General features: G+C 40.9%; 1 protein-coding gene across 1 annotated transcript in view; it reads left to right on the top strand.

Moving 5' to 3' along the window:
* Positions 1–20,736, top strand: part of TkR99D (Tachykinin-like receptor at 99D) — a 50,166-nt gene that overhangs the window by 16,525 nt on the left and 12,905 nt on the right. The window contains exon 4 of the mRNA XM_018019222.2: positions 18,054–18,351. Coding sequence (XP_017874711.1) covers positions 18,054–18,351 — 298 coding nt within the window. The remainder of the gene's footprint in view (positions 1–18,053; positions 18,352–20,736) is intronic.

The raw sequence follows: 20,736 nt of genomic DNA on the forward strand, positions 1-20,736 counted from the left end.
TTTGGACTTTTCTCTGAATTTCCTAAAATACGATCCAATATTATTTTATTTATTTATTTATTTTAAATAAATATTTGTCCGCTTTCTCATTTCCTTTTGCTCTTATTATGAATAAACTTCACAGCTTTCGATGGATTTTGATTTCAATTTATTTTTATTTCAATATTCATACACTATGAAAGGAAAGTGAAGAGTATTTGAAATTCGTTTTTAGCCCATTTTAGTCGTCTTTTATCTTGTTTTATTTTTGTTTTAAATTTGAAAACTTTGCACTTCAATTTGGAGTTTTGCATGCAAATAACGAGCAGAGCAACTGTGTAACAACTGCGGCTATATCAGAGCAGAGTGGGTTGGCAGAGAGAGAGAGAGGGAGACGGGCAGAGTGATAGTGTGAGTGAGAGAGGCAGACAGACAGTGGGTCACAGTTGTTGGTTTGGTGGCATTTAGTAATTCGCATTGATTCACACCGGCTGGCATATGGAGTCTAAGCCTGATTGGGGGCTTAGGTATTAGGGGGGTGGCACAAGATAAATGGCGCATATTACATTTATACACTGCATGCGTGTGTGTGTGTGCGTGTGTGTCTGTGACATAAATATGGTTTAACAGTTCAAGGTTGAGCTCAAGACTTTCGCTGCACCGAAACGCAGCGCAACAAGCGCTCGCCGCTCGCTGTCCCCGGGGCGCAGGAGTCACGTAGACGCATAATTAACAGGAGCCGGCATAAAGCATATTTCAGCCAGGCAACAGCAGCGAGGATAAAGGATATTCCAGCCAGCCAGGCGAGGTTGCCAGCCGGATTACGGCTTACGCCGTGCGCCCCCCAAAAGGTTTACTTCGACATGTGCGCACGCGAGCTGAAAAATTAACAGCGCCATAAGGTGACACCTTTATTTTATTTTTTACTTGCACACACACACACACGTATGTATGTGGACTCATGTGTGTGTGCTGCCCGAAAAGTTTTCGTGTTGTGCCTTCATTTGGTACTTGATTTGCTGTTTCCCTTTTTCTATACACACTTAACTTATTGAAAGTGGCTGAGCAGGGCATATTGGTTGCATGGGAATTTAAGGGGTAGATGGGGGCGTGTCTATGGTCAGTAACAGGCTCTTTGTCCCAGAGCCCGAGTGAGTGCTCGCCCTACTTTTCGTCCAATCTTTCCCCGAATGTTCGCCCGTCTCTCCATCTTGATCCGGTTGACTGTCCGTCGGGCTGTTCTTCTATTCAGCCGTCCAGCAGTTCGTTCACCTCTCCGTCCGTCTGTCTCCGTGGCTCTATGCAGCGCATCTGGCAGTCATGCACACCCCACTAGAGCACTCTAGCTTATTTCTGCGCTGCCTTTACATTTTACGAGGCACGCCGCCTGCAGCCCACGCCTCGTCCTTGAAAGTAAAGGAAAACTTTATGGTTTATGGAAATTGAACCTTTCCTAATGAAGCTGCAGCAGGGGAAAAAAAAAGAAAAACCAAACAAAAAGAAGGAAGAAAACGAAGCAGAGCAAAACAAAAGCAGGCGTGGCTCTTATTGACACCGTTGCATATTTTAATAAAGTTGCCTCCACTTGGTGCTGTTTATGCCTTCATGCAGTTTATTTGCCGTAAATCAAAGTGTTTCGGAGTTTGCAAATAGCACCTGCTCCGCCCCCTTCTGGGCGCGCTCGCACCTCTCGTTGCCTCGCTAAACTAACAGATGGCGACTTTAATAGCCGCCGCTGGTTGCCAGGCAGCTTAGTCCTGGCCAAACATAAGCAGCTTTTGCCTGATTCGCATAAAATTTAGCAGCTAGGCGTGGGTCTAGTCGGGTAAGCTCGTCTAGGCGTTACCCTGCAGGCCGTTGATCGTTAGCTACTCCATAAAGAACTTAGGCAGCAGCATAACAACTCTTATCTCCATATCTCTAATGCTCTGCGAGAGGAAGCAAAATACATTATTATCGATATTACGTCAATGATAGATTACTATGAATGAAAAATAATGCAATGCCATGCCTTATGCTCGAATAGCTCAACCTAGATCAACTTGGTTTCTCTTAACTCAACTATTGACGTGCAAATTTCTCGATGTTTAGAACATACTAGCAAATATTGGTTTAGAGCCAGACTGCTGAATGTCGAAAAATTGCTAGCGTGCGTGCATGACTTTAGAATCTACCTTTCAAATTCCTTATATATATCTTAAGTACTTCTCGAGTTATGTACAAAAAATCAACCTAAAATTGAAATATTGGCAGATATATCGGCAGATTTATTGATTACTGAAGTATAAGCCACACAAATATATACTCTCTATATGCCACATACAAAACCCAGCAACAAATATGCCCTTTCCGGCCCACCTAATGGCCCAGGGTATCTAAAATACAACGGAAACAGCAGATTATTATAAAAGTTGCTATTAATTTGATTAAATCTGGCGTAATGAAACGCGTTGGCATTGAGTTTAATTGTAAACATATTCTATATTGTAGAGCGGCCGAATTTCGCCGGAATTCCCTCTAAGTAGTTTATTTATGAGAGCCGAGAGGAGCGCAACAGGATATCCTGTTGCAAATTAAATTTTTATTATTTTATTATTTACGTAAATCTCTGTGAAAGGCCATCAAGCACAGGAGCCGGGCCGAGCGCGCTGCCTGCCCATCAATCAAAAACATGTTGAGCTGTCCTTGCCACGTCACATCCTGTCGGTATTTAGCACCAAAAAGGACAAAGCGAAATTACAGTGGAAAATATGGGGAGTACCCGACTATGAGATACTCTGACACGCAACAGCGCCATCTACAGTCTTCTGTGTGCAACAGCCAGGCCTCTTCTTCCCATAGAACCTCCACTCTGAGAACTTGTTTGATGGAACTTGGGCTCTAGGTGTACGATCTCAATGAAATTTTCAGTATGTTTTCAAGGCGTTCGAGGGACAACCAATATACCCTCAAATATCACATTTAATGTGTTTAGGGTATAAAAATGCTTAAAATTTTCCAAAGAGATTATCATTAAGGACACTGATAAATGGAGCGGGAGTGGGAGTGTCCGTGGGTCGGTGGGAGGGGGAGGGAGCAGTGCAGATGGTTGGCGTGGCGCAAAGGTCAGCGCAATTACCGTTGATTAAATATGGGTCATCAGCGCAGCTCTAAAGACATTATGCCAGTCAGGAGCTCTTGGCTGAGGGCAGGAGGAGCAGTTCCCTCCTAGGCTGACATTGCGCATACGCCACGTGTGCTCTGCACTTCAGCTGCAAATGGCAAAAAGTGCATGTTGTGTGGCCAGCAGTCTATTGTTGACCTGCCACAATGATTGATGATTGATGACTGACGGCTTGATGGATTGGACACTGTCAATGCGTCGCTGACTTTGCCCCCGCAGAAGCCCAATCAGCGTCAGCCACGCGCCTGCAATGCGCTTTTCATCTCAGCCAGCACATTAGGAGCGAGTGGCCAGGGCAAGGCCACACACAGCCGGTGCGAGCTACTCAGCGATTTCTGATTAGAGCTCTTGATGCTCTGCAATTGCTAGCTGATGGGGTATATTGGGCGTCTGGGCAGATCATACGCTGTGGTAAGAGGAGGAGGAGGTATATTTGGTATATAGGTCATGAAACACCTGGGAATGGTACATATAGAGCAATGAGAATGGTACATTGCGTATGGTATACAAGGTTAGCTACACCTGATCGATCAATGGTTAGGGTAAATTGAACTCGGAATATACTCATAAAAAGTCTTCGCCCAGGGTATCTACACGCCTGGTAAGAACACCATTCCATCATTTTTTGTATTCTCATATGTTTTAATGTTGCTTACTTAAGGCATTTTTGGCTATAGCCGCGCATCTGCGGCTGCCTTTTGCCAATGACACAATACATTTGGTGCCGCCAGCAAAAGCAACAAACAAACACGCACACTCACTCACATTCACTCACTCACACACACACCCACACACACAAGAAGCGCCGCATGTGGTTGGCAATTTGAGTTTGCCTTTTGTTGCTTTTCCCACGTGCTCGCGCTCTGTTTACGAATGTGCGTATGAAAACAGAGAGAGCGCAAAAAGCGAGTCGGGCAGAGCAAGGCGCAGGCGCAGGCCAAAAGTGTAGGCAATGCGCGAGCAGCACGGCAACACTGTTCCAGTGTAACGGCACTCATTTGCATTTCAAATACATTTATGCAGTTTCATTTAGTACTATTTATAGACGAATTGTGTTCTTATGCTGTGCTGGGCATACAAAAAGGGAAATTTAACAAAGTCTTTTGTTGGGTAATTATTTGCCATAAAATTCCCAGCAATAGCAGTAGCAGCAGCAGCAGCAACAAGCGATAGCAAATAGTTAGCAACAAGCGCCTGCTGCGCGCTGCCTCTGCTGCTGGCTCTGCTCGCTGCTCGCTGCTCGCTGCCCACTGCGCTGCTGCGCTTGCCGTTGGCAGCAGCATACTGAGCGCTGGCACTGTGCGAGCATTGGCGTTCGCAGTTTCATGGAAAACTCGCGCGCGAACAGTTCGAAAAGTCGGTAGACGCGACTCCTAGGAAAATGTTCTCGAGCATGGAAAATGCCGGCGGCTGCAATTTTCGAAAATTGGTTCAGTTTTTCAAAAATTAAAAATACTAAAATAATTATAAAATAAAAATTTAAAAAAACACATAATATACATTTTAGTTGTGTGGGAAAATTTGTTTATTTAATTTGTGGCTATAAAAATTACCCAGATCAAGCAGAAAAGCTATAAATAAAAACATGTGTTTAGTTTTTAAGGCAAACTTTACGGTAAGTAAAAGGTAGATATACAAAAAAAAAAAAAAAAAAAAAAAAAAAAAATCATTATAAAAACGGAAAAGCAAAGTTTTTTAAAACAATTTATGGTTTTCCGCTGCGCAAATATTTTTAGTAAACATTTGACAAAATAAAAAAATAAAAAATACAGTGAATTCTCGCACGAGCTTCGTTTTACACATTATGGAATTTTGTTATTTGAGCAGCTTAAATTTCAAAAGAGACAAAAATTGAAAAAAAAAAAAAAAAAAAAAAAAAAAATATTGAAGCCCTCGACTCGTGTTTGCCATGCAACAGGAAGTGCCTAATAATCCATTAATCCACTCAAATAACTGAATAAACACAAATGTGAATATTTAAAGAAAAGTGGCTAAAGCTCAGCTCAATTGAAGAGCCATTCAACTCGGGCGGAATTTTCGCAGTTTCGATTTTCAACTTTTCAGTTTTATACTAGGTATACTAAAAATAGGTAGAGCTCTGTTTTAGTCAGAGTTGATGCTGTTGTCTTGTCTTCCACTCGATTTGACTGCCAATCGAGTGTGAAATCATTTGAAGCGGGCATCAGATATTAAATACGCCCCATCGCATTCCTCGATGCGATTCCTGTGGCCTCCTTTAATAGAGTGCAATTAGCGGAGAAATCGAGTGAGCAGCACGGCAAAGAATGTTTGAAGTTTTCATTTGATAAGCTTTACTATTGATAGCTGTTGAGTGGGTATATTGGTTTGAGTAATACTCGCTTCTCACGTGAAAAGCGAGCATATTGAATTTGTTATATGCGCAGAGTAAAATGGTGCATTTTGCTAGTTTTTGAGAGCTCAAATGTGGGCATATTTGTGAATTAATACTCGTTCATGATGTACAAATTGTACTTAGATGATGTATATGCTCGTTAGAAGTGGGTATATTTTGGACTTTTATTTTTCGAGAGAGGAAAATAAAGCATATTAATTTTACGATGCTCGATTGTTGACAATAACATTTGATTTAATCCATTACAATTAGGCATACACACATATCTGCAAATATCTCCTCAATCGGTATAGTCTCCCTATAGCTGCAATCGCCACGCCCACTGGGCGGTAATGAATATTGCATATTGAGTAAAGCGCAGCTCTTCATTAGCAAAAATAATTTGTAAATTCTGCATTGGAAATAGTTTTCATTAGTGCTAATTGCTCAATAATCGCAGAGCTTATCGAATAAACGAGATTTATTTAGCTACAAAAACAGGTGAGAGCGGCATAGCTGACTGCTAGATGCTCGTTAATGTTGCCAAATGAGCAAACCCTCTTTATCAACTGATATACTCATTTCTACCACACCCTTAAATGTGGGCGTAATACTTAATTTGACTCTTGATCAAAGTTCTATGATAATGAAGTAGGGCATTTGGTGTAGCCGGATTAAATTCCGGGGCTACCTATGAAATCTATATACCCTCTTTAATTCATTCATTCAGTCGCGAATATCTATAAAAAAAGCTTCATCTGAAACGAATGTGAAACTGTTTACAGAGAATTTAAATCACATTAAATTTTAATCAAAATTTTAAATCAGATTGAATGTGTTTTTGTGTGTGTAGGTGTGCGTGTGATTGTCTGAGTTTTTTTCCTTTATGTGCATCATAATATAAATATCTTTATGAACACACACAAAAATCATTTGTACAAACTGGATCGTTGGCTTCGCGGAACGCCAGAGCCGAGCAATGGAAATTCCTTGCGCTACTTGCACTAATCCTGCTCAGCTCGTCAGCTGGAAGAGCTCCATCATAATTACTGTTCAAAAGGCGCCCTACGCTTGCTCTGAGTCTGTCAACTTCTATGACATCTGCTGCATCGTTCTAGAGAAAGCCCCCTCCCCCGTCCTCTTCCTTCTACAGTCTTCTCTCCGAGATTCTCATGGCTCTTTCGTTCAATCAGAGATGCTCAACTTTGACAAGTTCCCAGAAGCAACTGCTGGCATATGGAATTGATGTTTTTTTTTTTTTTTTTTTTTTAAAAAAGACTCTTTAGAGTCCTTTAAATTCACAGTTATGTCCACGTGCTAGGCCTCATTGGCCGCCCTATATAGCTTTTAGTTCAAGCTTCATTCCAGGGTCTTTGTAATCTCCAAGCGATGTTTCTACAACTAATTTACTCTATAGTTTTTCTTTTTCAACTTACCACGCCCCCAAGTCATATCAAGTCACTTGCGCTCTAAAGTTCGTCTCTAACTTTAATATAAACAAAGTGGGATTTATTTCAGGTTAGCTCTGGGCTAAGCGTGTCTTCTACTTCATAAATCCTTTGTGTGCGTGTGTGTGTGTGTGCCAACAAATCTCGTTAAACCATCAGCAGAAAAATAAGCCAACAGCTGCAGCTGCAGCGGCTCTGCCTGCGCTCAAAATATTTAATGTGCAAAATGAGGGCCGTTAGTTTTGATTCCTGCCTTTTGAAGGAGACAAGTGAACCAGCAAAACCACTGCGCGCCACTAAACCACACAGCCAAGCCACTAAACCACTAAACCACTCAACTGTGAACTATGGCTTCATTTAGGCAAATCTGGCGGTCAGACCAATAGGCCAAACAAACAGCCAGCCAGCCAGCCAAATAACCAGCTAAACAGCAGGCGCGCCTAATGACCTAATGGGGCTTGACCGACTGCTAAATACCTAGTAGAATAGGTAGATTGATTGATCTAATAGATATAGATGATTGATAATAGATGAAACTTGCTGTGATTTTATATAACTGAAAAAATATAATTACTGTTGTGCCACACCTATGTAGATGGGCGTAAATATACAGCCATAAGTCACTCTATGTGATTGCTAGAGCTTACCTCTAGGGTTTCCTTCAGTGCTTCTAGCTCAATGTCTTTAATAACTTAAATTATTCCTAAGATGCCACGCCCTGGCTTGATATGCTGTGCTCGCAACTTGAATAGATTAAGTAATGTCTCAACAGGCCACGCCCACTATATTAGTGAATATTCGTATCAGCACTCTCTAAATCTATCTTTCCCTCTCTTTCTCTCTGTCTCTCTCTCTCTCTCTCTCTACCTCTACTTAAAACTGTAGCAAAGGAGGACAGCTATAGCTGATAACAAAACCAATATACCCGCTGTGCAGCAATTACCTTTAGCTGGCATTAAAACCACGAGCAGGGCGCGCTGGTCAGCTGGTCAGAATCTGAAATGCTTTCAACACGGATTGCTTTTCGGGCTCCTAGTCGTAGGTCCAATGCTTCAATTTAATGCCTATGCCACGGCCTCTGCCCAGTCCCGTTCCGCTTGGTTCCGTTCCGTGCCTCGCTTTACTCTCCCACTAGCCGAAATACTTTCAGCAGATAGTCAGTCAGCGGAAAGGTCCTTAAACGAATTAGAATGAATGCCGTATCGTGTGCTCGTATTTTCTGCTGCTGTCATGCATCAAAACATTTAATTAAATTGAAGCTGAAGCTGAAACTGAAACTGAACTGAGCAGCAGCAGAAGCAGCGGGGGAAGGGAAGAAGGAAGCTCGAGTAGCAACTCGAGCCAGCAGCCAATGGCCAGGGCGACCCACACGAGTGGAGACCGCTCTCCATATGCATTTCAATGAAACCCTAAGCAACTCTCTAAATCATGTGCATATATTTCAACGAATCCAGTTAGCTGCTCTTTTCATTATACCCAGCATTAGTTGGCGTCGTGGTAGGGTATATTAGTTGCGTGTGCAACAGGCGGCAGTACTCTTCATTGTCTAGATCAGCAGGTTAAACTGATGCGATTTGGCTATCAGATGTTATCGTCTATCGATAGCTCCTCTTCATTGATATTTCAATATCCAGAATTTATCGACTTTAAGATGTGGTTACCCTAGCATAAAGAACTGAATACCTTGTTCCGTTTCGCCTGTGTATGTTTATTTGTCTATCAAACAATATCGATAATAATCGATATTGGCATTTTCGATAGGCATAACTAAATTTTTATACAGATCTCTTCTCTTCCTATATCAGCTCTTTATTCCTTATCATTCGTTTTGCTCAGAATATCGATAGAACTCGAGTTTATGATTTTATATTTTATTTATCGTATAGGTATTTATGGTATATGTAAGGTAGGTAGGTCTATCTTCCCCTTCTGTAACCGCTGATCATTTGCTTTTTCTTCCTCACATATTTTCAAATATCGATTAAAATCGATTTTACTTGATTTCCTTGCCCGTAATGCCTCCCTTCCCCCGGTTTGATCAAGCTTCCATAACTTGGTATCTGTCCGTCTAGCATCTGCAGCTTACTTACTCGCTTTATTATTAAGTTTTCGAGTTTTGAAATGTCCGGACAGCCCAGCCCCGCACACCTCCGCTCCGCTTACCTCCACTCAGCTCCGTTCAGAAACCGTTCATTGGCCCCCATCCCAGCGACTTCTAACACGCCAGCGCCCACGCAGCTGCTGCGGGCAGTCAGCCCCAGCTCATGATGTGGTGACAAGTGCCTGGCGGGTGGCCGCCAGCGCTTCTCGCTGCCAGCTGCTCTCTTCTCACTTCTCATTTCTCGCCACTTGAGATCTGCGCGTCTGGATTGGCTTTGTGCCTCAATTTACACATAATTGCAATAAATTGATTCCACTGGGCTTGCTCAAGGGCGACGGAAGGGGCGGGAGTATTAAGGCAAACTGGCGAAATATTTATTGTGGGACAGAGAGAGAGAGAGAGACAGACAAAGAGACAGAGCCGGAGACAGCGACACAGCTTCTTGGATATAATGTAATGATGTCGTCCCTATACCCAGTTAACCCATAAATATCTATTGGTTCCTTGATAAAGTCGAAAGGCGATAAGATAACGCATGGAGTGGAACTCAACAAGAAAACCCTTAGCTGGCTTTGTCTTCCCCTTTATTTATTCATACATACTTTACACACACATACGTACATTTGTTTTCTCTCAATTCGCCTCGGCTTATTTGCAGCGTACAACAGGTCGTATGCGTGCTTTGACATTATTTATTTCGACTAGCTCTCGTAGTTCTAGTTTCTGTGGCACACAGCCTGTCAAAGGCAATTAAATAGAGTTCGGCTAATGAAGAGCGATGAGAGTTGGAGTTTGTGTTGCTGTCACTGAAAATCATTTACAGCTGGAATACCCTTAATGCCTACCTTTAAAAGATAACAAACAAACCGTTTTTCATGAAAACCTCAGTTCCCGAGAGATAATTTTAATGAATGTTCTTTGATATGGTAATTCGATTCGCAAATGCATACATTGAGATGGAGAACATCGTGTGCTTAGAGAACAAAATTATTGCGAAACAAATCTGAGCTCAAACCCCAAATAGGTGCAATGGCAAGGAAAACCAAAGTCGAAACCAAAACCAAAAACCAAAATCGAAATCAGATTTCATTCAGCTGACTGAAAGCGAGTAGGAGAAAAAAACACTAAATTTTCAATTGCCTTTCGGATTTATCGCACGAACAGACAGAAATAGAAAGAAATGAAATGGGTGAGAAAGAGTGAGAGAGGGAGAGAAGGAGGCTTGACTAGTCTCGAAACATGCCTGAAGATGGTAAACAGAAAAGGTAATCGAAGAAAACAATTAAAAAAGAGAGAGAGAGAGAGAGAGGAAACAAAGAGAAAGATGGCGAAAATAGGCAGGGAGTCGAGAAGGAGAGTGAGAGAGAGAGAGAAAAGTAGGTAGATAGGCAGTGCGAGAGAGAGATGGCGAAAATAGGCAGGGAGTCGAGAAGGAGAGTGAGAGAGAGAGAGAAAAGTAGGTAGATAGGCAGTGCGAGAGAGAGGGAGATAGTTAAATGAGTGAACAGAGGGACAGAGAGATGGGTATAGAGAAGACATTGGCAGTTTGACAGAAAGAGATAAGACGGCAAATGAGAGAGAAATAGAGATAGATAGAGATAGATGGAGAGTGAAAGAGAGAGAGAGAGGCAGTTATATAAACAGATAGAGAGAAAAGGCGCGTGCAAGAGGGTGATAGACAAAGAGGAGCAGAGAGACAGAAAGTGAAGACAAAAAGGTATAGAAGAAGAAATAAAGGGAGGACATGACATGACTAGATTGCCCAACTTAGTTGAGTGCATTGGTAATGAGAATTCTCTAATTTAGTGAGAAAGAATAAGATGGAGTGACGCAGACAGATAAAGATTGATAGACACAAAGCGAGCGAGAGAGAGAAAGAGAGGGAGAGAGCGAGAGTGACAGAGTAGTTCTTTCCATGTGGACCAAAGTGTCTCGCTTAATGAATTGAACACTCTTGGTCATCAACATAATTTCTTAACGTGTCCACGACAGCCAGACAAAGAAGCTGTAATTGAAAGCCGCAAAGTTGCAAAGTTTGAGTTTTTTATGCGTTTAAATTGAGTAGCATTTAAAGCTGAACCTCTCAAGTTGCTAAGCTGAAACTTTGTAGGCCTGGCCCGGGGCGAGGCACCTCAGCTTGTGGCCAACTGCGGGCACGAAAAGGTTAACTCGTCCGTTTGGGCCAACATTGGCAGCATTCTGTGGCAAGATGTGTCAGATGAGCCGTCAGAGCTGCGTCTATATTTAGTCGCCGAGTCCCTGTCTAATCGCGCCTCGGCGGAATATCCGTCAAGTAGTCCTCGATTGCCTCCGCAGGGCGCGTACGCTGGAAGCTTTCATTTCAAATATTTTAATACACACGCAAACAAATTAAAATCGCATAAACAATTTATCTCGCCCACGCAGACAGCGCGAATCATACCAGAAACACATTGCGGGCCGTTTTGAATGCCCGCTCACGGAGTGCGAGCAAAGCGAGTATATTAGCTCGGGGCTTGACAGTGAGCATACAACTTGCAGGGGCGAATGCCTAACCAAAGGTTAAGGTGAGGCGAGTATATTAGCTGCCTTGCATAATTGCTTAACTTTCATTTATTGGTCAACTGAATATACCTGAAAACGATTAGGCACAACTTTGTATGCTCGTTTAGAAGGTCAAAATGGCAAAAATGGGTATATTAGCTTCCGGGCGTAGCTGAAAAGCATTAGCTGTCTCTGAACTATAAACAATCGCATAATTTATGAGAGCTGAGCATAAACAGATCGCCAATTGTCTTTTGATGCCCGCTCAGAATGGTCAAATGGAGTATACTAGCCTCCTGGCATAGTTAAAAAGCATTTTCTGTCTCTGCTCTATAAACAACCATATAATTTATGGGAGCAGATATCAAACATATTGCACAGAACTTTAGCTGCCCGCTCAGCGTGGTAGAAACGGGTATATAGGCTTCATGAAAAGCTGAGAGGTTTTAGTGGTAAACCTGAAGAAGATTACCAACAACTAAGTAGCTAAGTTCCGAAATCTTAGCTCAATTTCTCTAATCCACATTTCTGAAGCATTTATAGCCAACGATTGGATTCCTCAATATATAATGAAGACTTGAGCGAGTATTAGACAGTCGTTTACCTGCAACTTGTTTACTTTTTGCATGCCAGATCTTGCAGCCACAAACATTTATTTAACCACATCTATATATGTATATATATATATATATTTATCTGGAGTCTGTGCGTGTTTGCCTGTTTTGCTGGCCGCTTTTATTTATATTGGCATTTGCGGCAATTGTTAAAATCTTTTTCGCTTGGCTTTTTGTTAGGTGCGAACGCTGGCAAATAAACGTAAATAAATACTTTGGCCTAAAGCAGCTCACGTAGCTCATTAAAAAATCATTTTGATGAATTTTATGCGAATAATTTCAATCTCCATCTCAAACACTCTCACACACACTCTCTCTCTCTCTCTCTCGCTTGCTCGTTTTTCCTTGCGTAGTTGTGGCAAGGCACTTGGCCAATTTGGCATTAAAATTAATTTTATTTAAATATGTTGCACATGCTCTTGCTTTTTATGTGCGTGTGTGTGTGTGTGTGTGTGTGTGCGGCAAATTAAAAAACATGCTTAGGCCTTGGCAATTACAATTTCAAGTTCATTTTATATGCCATTGTGCGCTAAATGCCTAAACAAAAGCCGCATCCAAAATTAAAAGCAAAAGTGTTTGCCTCTGTTCCATCTCCTCTTTGTCTGCTTCTCTCTCACTCTCACTGTCCCTCTCACTGTCGCACTCACTGCTGTTCAAGTTAAAGCTGCTGACCATGCCCACAAATGTGGGCGCTGCACATTTTTACATTAAATTGTTTTATAACTTTGCTCAAGACACGGGGGTGGGTTGCACACACAGCCAGAGTGTGAGCGCAACAGAGAGGCACAGCGGAGCGTGGGTGTGGGAGCGGGTAAGCGAAACCAAGAGTGAGAGTGGAGAGAGCGAGCGAAGGCAAGCAGAAAGCAAGAGCCTAAAAAGTAAACCAGCATAGCGCAGAGTTATTGACATACAAACACATGCAAACACATGCAAACACACGCACACACACACACTTAGAGTTAACATATAGACTCAGCTAGACACACACACACTCGCACACAGAGGCACTCGGCCTGTTAACATCATAGGCACAGTTAGACATTGTAGCAATGGCGCAACTCTCTTATATTATTATTATTCCTTTATTCTTCATATACCCTGAGCGCATTCGGAATGATTAAAGAGTAGGTATATTGAAGGCGATGGAGAGTAGACACAAAATGAACGTTAAGTATAGAACATTCATTTTTATAAACCAACATTTAAACTGAATGCAATTGAAATTGATAAATTAATTAAAATTGAAGAAAGCTCATCTATAGGATATCTCATTTCTTAGAGCGTTTTATGAATCTCCAGAATTGGATATGTAGCCAGCTATCGTAAAGTGTATAAAAAAGATTGTACTCTTCTTTCCTTTATGTTTCGCACTAAACATTTGCTTGATTTCTCAAACAACATTAATTTTCTATTTTGACTTACTCTTTTGTATGTGTTAAATAGACTAAAATATATAAAATTTCTAACATTATTATTTACTTACTCTATGGGCTCCATATGTCTGCGTCCAATCCCTCCTCTCAGCGCTCTAGAAATGTTATTTTTTCTTCTTCTAATTTCGCTTTACAAAAGGAAAGTTTTGTTTTATTATTTCCGTCATAATGGTATTTCTTTATTATTTCTATTATATTTCACATAACGTTAGCAAAACTTCAGCTTAGACAAAGGTCGAAGACGAATTCATTTGATGCCAGAATAGAAATTAAATAAAAAACAGATTTCTAGCACAATGGGGCGTATACTTAATCTGACCGCATTGAGTCAAACGAAAGACGAGCTACGACTTTAAACAAGAAAATGGAGCACACAAGAATGCCACAGTAGAGCACTAATAACTGCAAAATGCTCGCTCAAGCTTGAAAGACAGAGAACAGAGAAAAAGAGAAGTAGAGAGAAAAGTTTTTGAGCCAGCTAAGATTTGGCTATTAAGTAAGGGCACATTAAGATTCCATACTTACATATTTGTTATTTGTATGTAACTCTCGTAACCACATGGACTCCTTTTGCTCGCTTGATGAGCGAGCATCAAGTGTAGGGAGCGTGACAGCTTCGCCATTTTTCAGCTGCGGCGAGCAGGAATAAAATGAAATTCAATTTTTGTGCGGCTATTTCTGAAAAGTGGCAAAAGCAGAGAAAATAACATTGTTAGTCGGAACATCAGTCAAACAGGGCGTGGTCAGAGGGCGGCTAAAGGTATGACTCGCCTGCACTTTTTTCCAATACACTACAAGGGCAGCGCAAAGCGAGCATATTGGATTTAGTTGAACTACGATTGAGCTCTATATAAACTGGATCTTTCAAATTTATTGGCGAATAGAAAGAACATACAAATACTCTACCTTGGAGTTGACTACATCTACAGATGCCATATGATGTGTGTGCGAGTATCATGCAGTCGATTGCACTCGACTCAGATTTTTTTCGTTGTTGTCCATTTCCACAAATATTTTTTGCGCAAATATTTTGAGTCTATTTCGCGGGCTATTTCCTCTTAGCTCGACTCTGGCTACACTCTAGACTCCCCATTCTCTCGCTTCCCTCGCCCCCTCCCTCTCTCTGTACATATATATTGTATTATGTGTACCCTCTCCTTCTATTTCTCCCCTACAATTGAGGCAATGCAGTTCCGGGCTGTCCGACTGCCTGCCAATTATAGCCAACATTCTTTTGAAGTTTGTTTACATTTCATTAAGACTGCGCCGCAACTGCAACCACGCCCACCTTCACAAACCCGCCCCGCCCTCAACTGCGCCCCTTGGCTGCTCTGTCAACAGCATATAAAATATTGCCACATGCTTTGTATAGACAGAGATCCGATTGCTGTTGATGCTGTGAGCGCAGTCAACTCGTTGGCTAATTGATTTTTGCATACTTCCCAGCAAGCCCTATTTGGCCCGGCTAACGTCATTCGGCTAATTGATGAAGTCGCTATTAAAACTCTATTGATGGCGTTGAAAAAGGGCTATATTTGTGTTGGCTATAAATCCATATTGATCTTGAAAGACTACCTAAAACTATCTCCTCTGTCCGTCTAATGCATATTTCTCGTAAACCACAATAGCTATAGACTTTTAGCTTTTAGATATATATTCTACCTCATCATATGCAAGCTAAAATTATTTTATATTTTCAATAAATCATTACATATCTCTAAGAACGATAAGTATCGATATTTCGATTTGGTGTTTCAGGCGTAACTTGAAACCGGCAAAATCTAGATCTCCGAAATGTGAGTTGGTTTCAATAATAAACAAACGGAAATCGAATATTTTATATAAATATTTATCTTAACAAAAGCATGAACATTACCAGCAAATGCCATAATTCAAGTCCGCAATAAAATCTTATAACTAGGATCCAAGTTCCATCAGGCTATCATATTATGGGTGTCATACTCAGAACAGAGTGCTTTTAGAGATCTAGTTCAAGGCAGATTTCCAAGGCATCCGCTAGTCGAGCATTGCCGCCTAGAGCACTTTTAACTTATTTCACATTGGCAGGAAAGAAAATCGCGCTTGAAAAATTCTATTTGAAAAGATAAAGTTAAGAGCTGCGCATTGAATTTATCAAATTCTCATTGACTGCTTCTGCTGCATTCAGTCGGTGCAAGTGGCAGGTGGCAAGTGGCATGTGGGAAGTGTGGCAACTGTGGCAAGGGCCGGCAATTGTCTCAATCTGTCAGAGACAGGCTCAAACAGTTTTCCCCTTAGTTATCAGGGAAAACAAGTTCAGCTGTAATTCGAGCCTTGGGTTTGGGGCCACGAGGAACAAAGTGAAAAGCAATTTTCTTTACGCGTTGTCACAAACACACAAAGTCCAGACAAGAAGACGAGGAATAGGGAGAAGCAGGAGGAGCCGAAGTAAAAAGAAATAAATAGCTACAGGTGAGTTAATCTAGCTCTGGGGACTCGTTGAAAGAGCATTTTTGGGGAATTGAATTAGTTTCGTTTTTTTGTTTCACTCCAGAGAAAGACCTCTCGCTGTTAACACTATATATATATACATCTATATTAATAATAAATATAAATATATACATATTTCTATTTCCTTTGTCACAAACAGATTGAAATCCTTTGTGTTCAAAGGCAACAAAGAAACAGGTGTACTTCTGACTTCTGGAAATGAAAGCAATTTTAAAAGTATAGTATAATAATATATCATATATTGCTCCTTTGCTCATATATTGCTCTTTTGATCATAAATCGTGAACCACTTGAGCAAGTGTTATCAAATTTGGCTTATAGGCTATTCAATAGTATGCCCTAATAAATATATTACTAAAACTATTATGTTTACATATAATATAATGTATTTTGTCTAGTTATACTGCGACATGTTTTAGATCTTTAGATAAGCTTCTCAGGCCCACTGTGCTGTGGCTGTATCAAAGTCAGCTGCTCGCTCGCTCAATCTTCAAGCATTAGCTGCTCTCTAATACTAGTCGAAGTGTTTTCTTCAGATAAGAGACCCACTCGATTCGATTAGATATCGTTCAACTGCTCCACATATGACAGCAACTATCGCTCGAAATGTTTTCTGTGTTTAGTTTGAGCAAAAGTTTGGCATAAAGTGAACTCGATTTGAATAACGTTCAAGTAGAATAGCTTATGAATAATGAGTAATGGGCACGTGGATGAGCTAGGCTCTACAATGGACCTCTAATGAAGTTTCCGTACACCTGCTCTGGCATGTCTGCCGCCAACTTTTAATTGCCTTTGATGTGCGAAAGTTTTGTGTTAATTTAAAAGTTTTCTTTTTCGTTCAATCCAAATTGGTTGCGCCTCGCTGTTGTTGTTGCTGTTGTTGCTGTTGCTATTAAAGCAGGGGCCTGTTAGCATTTGAGCCGGGCCTTAAAGTCCTCGCGACAGTCAGTGGCAAACGGACCGCAAAAACCGCAAATGAGGCAAAACCCTTCGACAAACACAAATCACAATCAATTTCAAAACCTTTGACAAAAGTCCAAAACCAAAAAACTCAACCATTTTTTTGGGTCCCGACAAAGTTTTTGGCCCAACAACAGACAAAGAGCAAACACAGCAGGGAAAATATCGAAAACAAATATTTAGCAGAAGACAAAAATCAAGCAGAGACTAGGGGTGTAGCCGGACACGTCATGCTCGCTCAGTCTTTCAATCAGACTTTAATGAATAAAGGACTCTCTATCAAACGATATACTCTATTCCCCAACTTTAGTATACTCTCCTCTGGCATCGTAGCTCTCCTTTCACATGCCAAACGAGTGTGATGGGGACAATATATTCAAGGCACAAGCAACCAATATACCCACTTGGGAGCTCGCCACAGCAAGCATCATCAATAGTTGCGTTTGTCCTTGAAAAGCTAAGGAATTCAATGAAACTTTTTAGTCTACTAGTAAAATGATACGATACTCTCTTCTTGCGCAACAGGAACGAGTATGATTCAAGCAATATACCCACTTGAAAGCTCACTCTAGCAAGCTTTAGTATTTAGCTTGTCAAATGAAAATTTACTGAATTACATTTCGCTTTTCCCACTTGATTTCTTTGCTAATTGCACTCAATTAAGGGAAGCCACAGGATGCCAAGAGCGCCAAGAATGCGATGGGGTGTATCTAATATCTGATGCCCGCTTTAAATGATTTCACACTCGATTGGCAATCAAATCAAGTGGAATCGCAAGTCAAGAAAAATGTCTCAATATCGGAACAGAGAAATTAACACGCTGCAGAGTTAGCTAGATTTTCCTTGAAGTGTATAAGAGAACCCAAATTGAATGGCTGTAAGACACTTCAAGTCTAAGCAATATGCTCGCCTTTGCTGCCTGGGCGGGCATAGCAGAAAACCCCCAAATTCCGAAATTAGTTAAATGTATTATTCTTTGCTCTTTGCAGGCATCGCAGAGCAAATAAATGGAATCCAAATAAGAGACTACCCGAAAAGGGGACACGCAACATTAGAGAAAGCAAACAATAGGCCAAAGGACACCAACAACAACAACAACAACAACAGCAACAACAACATCTACGAGATGGATAACAATGATGAGCTGATGGACAGCAGCTACACTTGGAGCAATTGGAGCACTTATGCTCCGGCTCTGCTCTACACTGCACTTAATAGCGTCCTATTGGAGGGCAATCAAACCCCGTCGACGAAACAACCCGATCTGAGCTACAATCTGAGCAGAATGTAAGTGTCTAGTGGGGTGTGCTCGACTAGCCGATACTCTGCATGGTATACAAATATTACTGCCATTATTATATACCTAAATATAGATAGAGACAAGAGCACACACACATACATACATCAGCGGACGCATTTTATACTTGCAGTACTCTATGCTATGAGTTGTAGTCTGATTGAACTAGGGCTCTAGGATCACTATGTTGATGAAATTTTGAGAATATAATTTTGACCATCTGAAATGTATGCATACATAATTTCATGTTTCTAGTACTTAAAATATGAAAATTGCCTTTAATTTTAATAATATTGAAGAAAGGTACATAAAATTCTATTGTAATTGTCTTTTTATCGAAAAAGTTGATGCCAAATTTGGTGTCTTTACCTTGAAAGCTCCCAAAGTTATGCTTATAAAAACAAATTCAACATATCGATATTTATCGATGTCATGAAAGCAGTATGACTTATCGAATATAGCTTATTCGCATACCATACTATTCATTGTTAGTCTAGCTTTTGTATTCTCAGTCAGGCTAACATATACAGATATCCCTTAAGGGGCACAAAGATCCATAGCATCACCAATATGCCCAACGATTAGCCAGGAATCAGCATAGAGTAATGTCTAATTATGATACAAATTGAATTAATGCACAAGGCACGCACAACATTCGAGTCCAAATGAGGGGGGATGTAGCTGCAGCCCACTCCTTCAGATTCGCTTTGCGCTTTGGATTCGAGCACCAGGTCGGCTTTCGCCTTGGCTTTGTGTGTGCGCTGCCAGCCATGCATATCTAATGACGCCTCATTGCGGCATCCATTCAGCGCTTCACTCGGCTCCCGCCCACTCGCCCGCACTCAGTCAATCAATCAGGCAGTCAGTCATTCAATCAGTCAAGCATTTCCGCTCAGCTCAACCCGCTTTGGCTTTTTATTTCCGTTTCAAATACATTTCATTGATGGCCATAACATATACAAACACATCTATACATATATTCTGTATGTAATACATTTCACATCTATCAATGTGTGTACTCCAGCTCCACATCCACCTCCTCCTCGTACCTCTTCTTCTTCTTAGTATGGTGCCCTGTCGCACACTTAAAGCACTCCCAGCGGTAAGAAGGTCATATGTTTTGCCATCAAGTAGATTTCATCTTGAGTTTTCTGCAACCAGTAAAAGTATTGCTCGGGGGGCTTAACCACGAAAGTGGGCAGTTTGAACCACTAAAGTCGGCGTGGGCGTGGGCGTGGTAATCCACTCTTCTTTTTTTTACCTTTGTAAAGCCTCGACTGAGTGGTATTGTTGTAGTAAATCTTTTATACTCATTTGCTTTGGTTTATAGTGTAGGAATTGTTCTGGGCTTGCGGGTTTGAGCCATAAAAGTGGGAAAATAAATATTTTTTCGCTTCCTAGATGTACTTCTGTGTCTCAGCTATTATACAATCGTTTCTTTTTATTTGATTTGCCAAGCTGTTTAGGAATTGCGAACTATTTCCGTAAAGTCCTCTAATTTACTTGTCTCTTAGTGTATAAAACGAATGAGATTCAGGATTCACTTCATTCTATAGCTAATAGCTATAGCTAAAGTAGTTTACTATATTTTCTATAGTTTAAGTCACTAAAGTCAGCTACTGCAACTAAACCATTTAGCTTTCCGATTAGTTTGAAACACAAAAGGGAATACCTCTGACTACAAGTCCTATAGGACCTACGCCTTCGCCTTATATTTTGTTTCTTTTCCAGCTGTATAACATCAACTGATTATAAGAAATGCTCTTTCCCTGCTTAGCTCGAGCTACCTATCTAGGGGTATTTCAAAGTCGAGCATTCCCCGTATTCAATATTTTATATGTTTTTTAACGACAGCGAGGACCGTCGACTTACTGCAGCACAAATTTGTTGATTCCCTCAAGACATACACATACACGCCCACACACATACACAGAAGCACTCAGAAGGAGAGTGAGCTGAATATGATAGTCCTTTATGGAGTATTACTTCCAAATAATTGCTGCGTTTGACGTGCCTCAAACTTGTTTACGACATGGTCCATAGACAACTCAACTGGGTTCAATAACAGACTCTAAGTAGGAATTTATATTTGGCAACTGCCTCTTCTGCTTCTTCTTCTTATTCTTATTCTTCAATGTTATTCTACTTAACAAAAGTTTATTTTGTTTGGCTTTGCCAGCGCGAGGCAGGCTCAATGCAAAAATAAAGACGAAGAAAACCCGAAATCAAAACAAGAAAAAATATTTTAGGGACTGATTTTACTTTCATTGCAAGTACGCATAAAATTGGATGAAAATGTTCACCATAAGCTTGCAAAAATATGTCGGAAAAGGTAGACTAAAGTAACGCGGAAAGGAAGAGTCTATAGTATGAAT

This window comes from Drosophila arizonae, chromosome 2, assembly GCF_054131065.1.
Source record: "Drosophila arizonae isolate 15081-1271.41 chromosome 2, UAZ_ARI_1.0, whole genome shotgun sequence".
In the NCBI taxonomy this organism is placed as follows: Eukaryota; Metazoa; Arthropoda; class Insecta; order Diptera; family Drosophilidae; genus Drosophila; species Drosophila arizonae.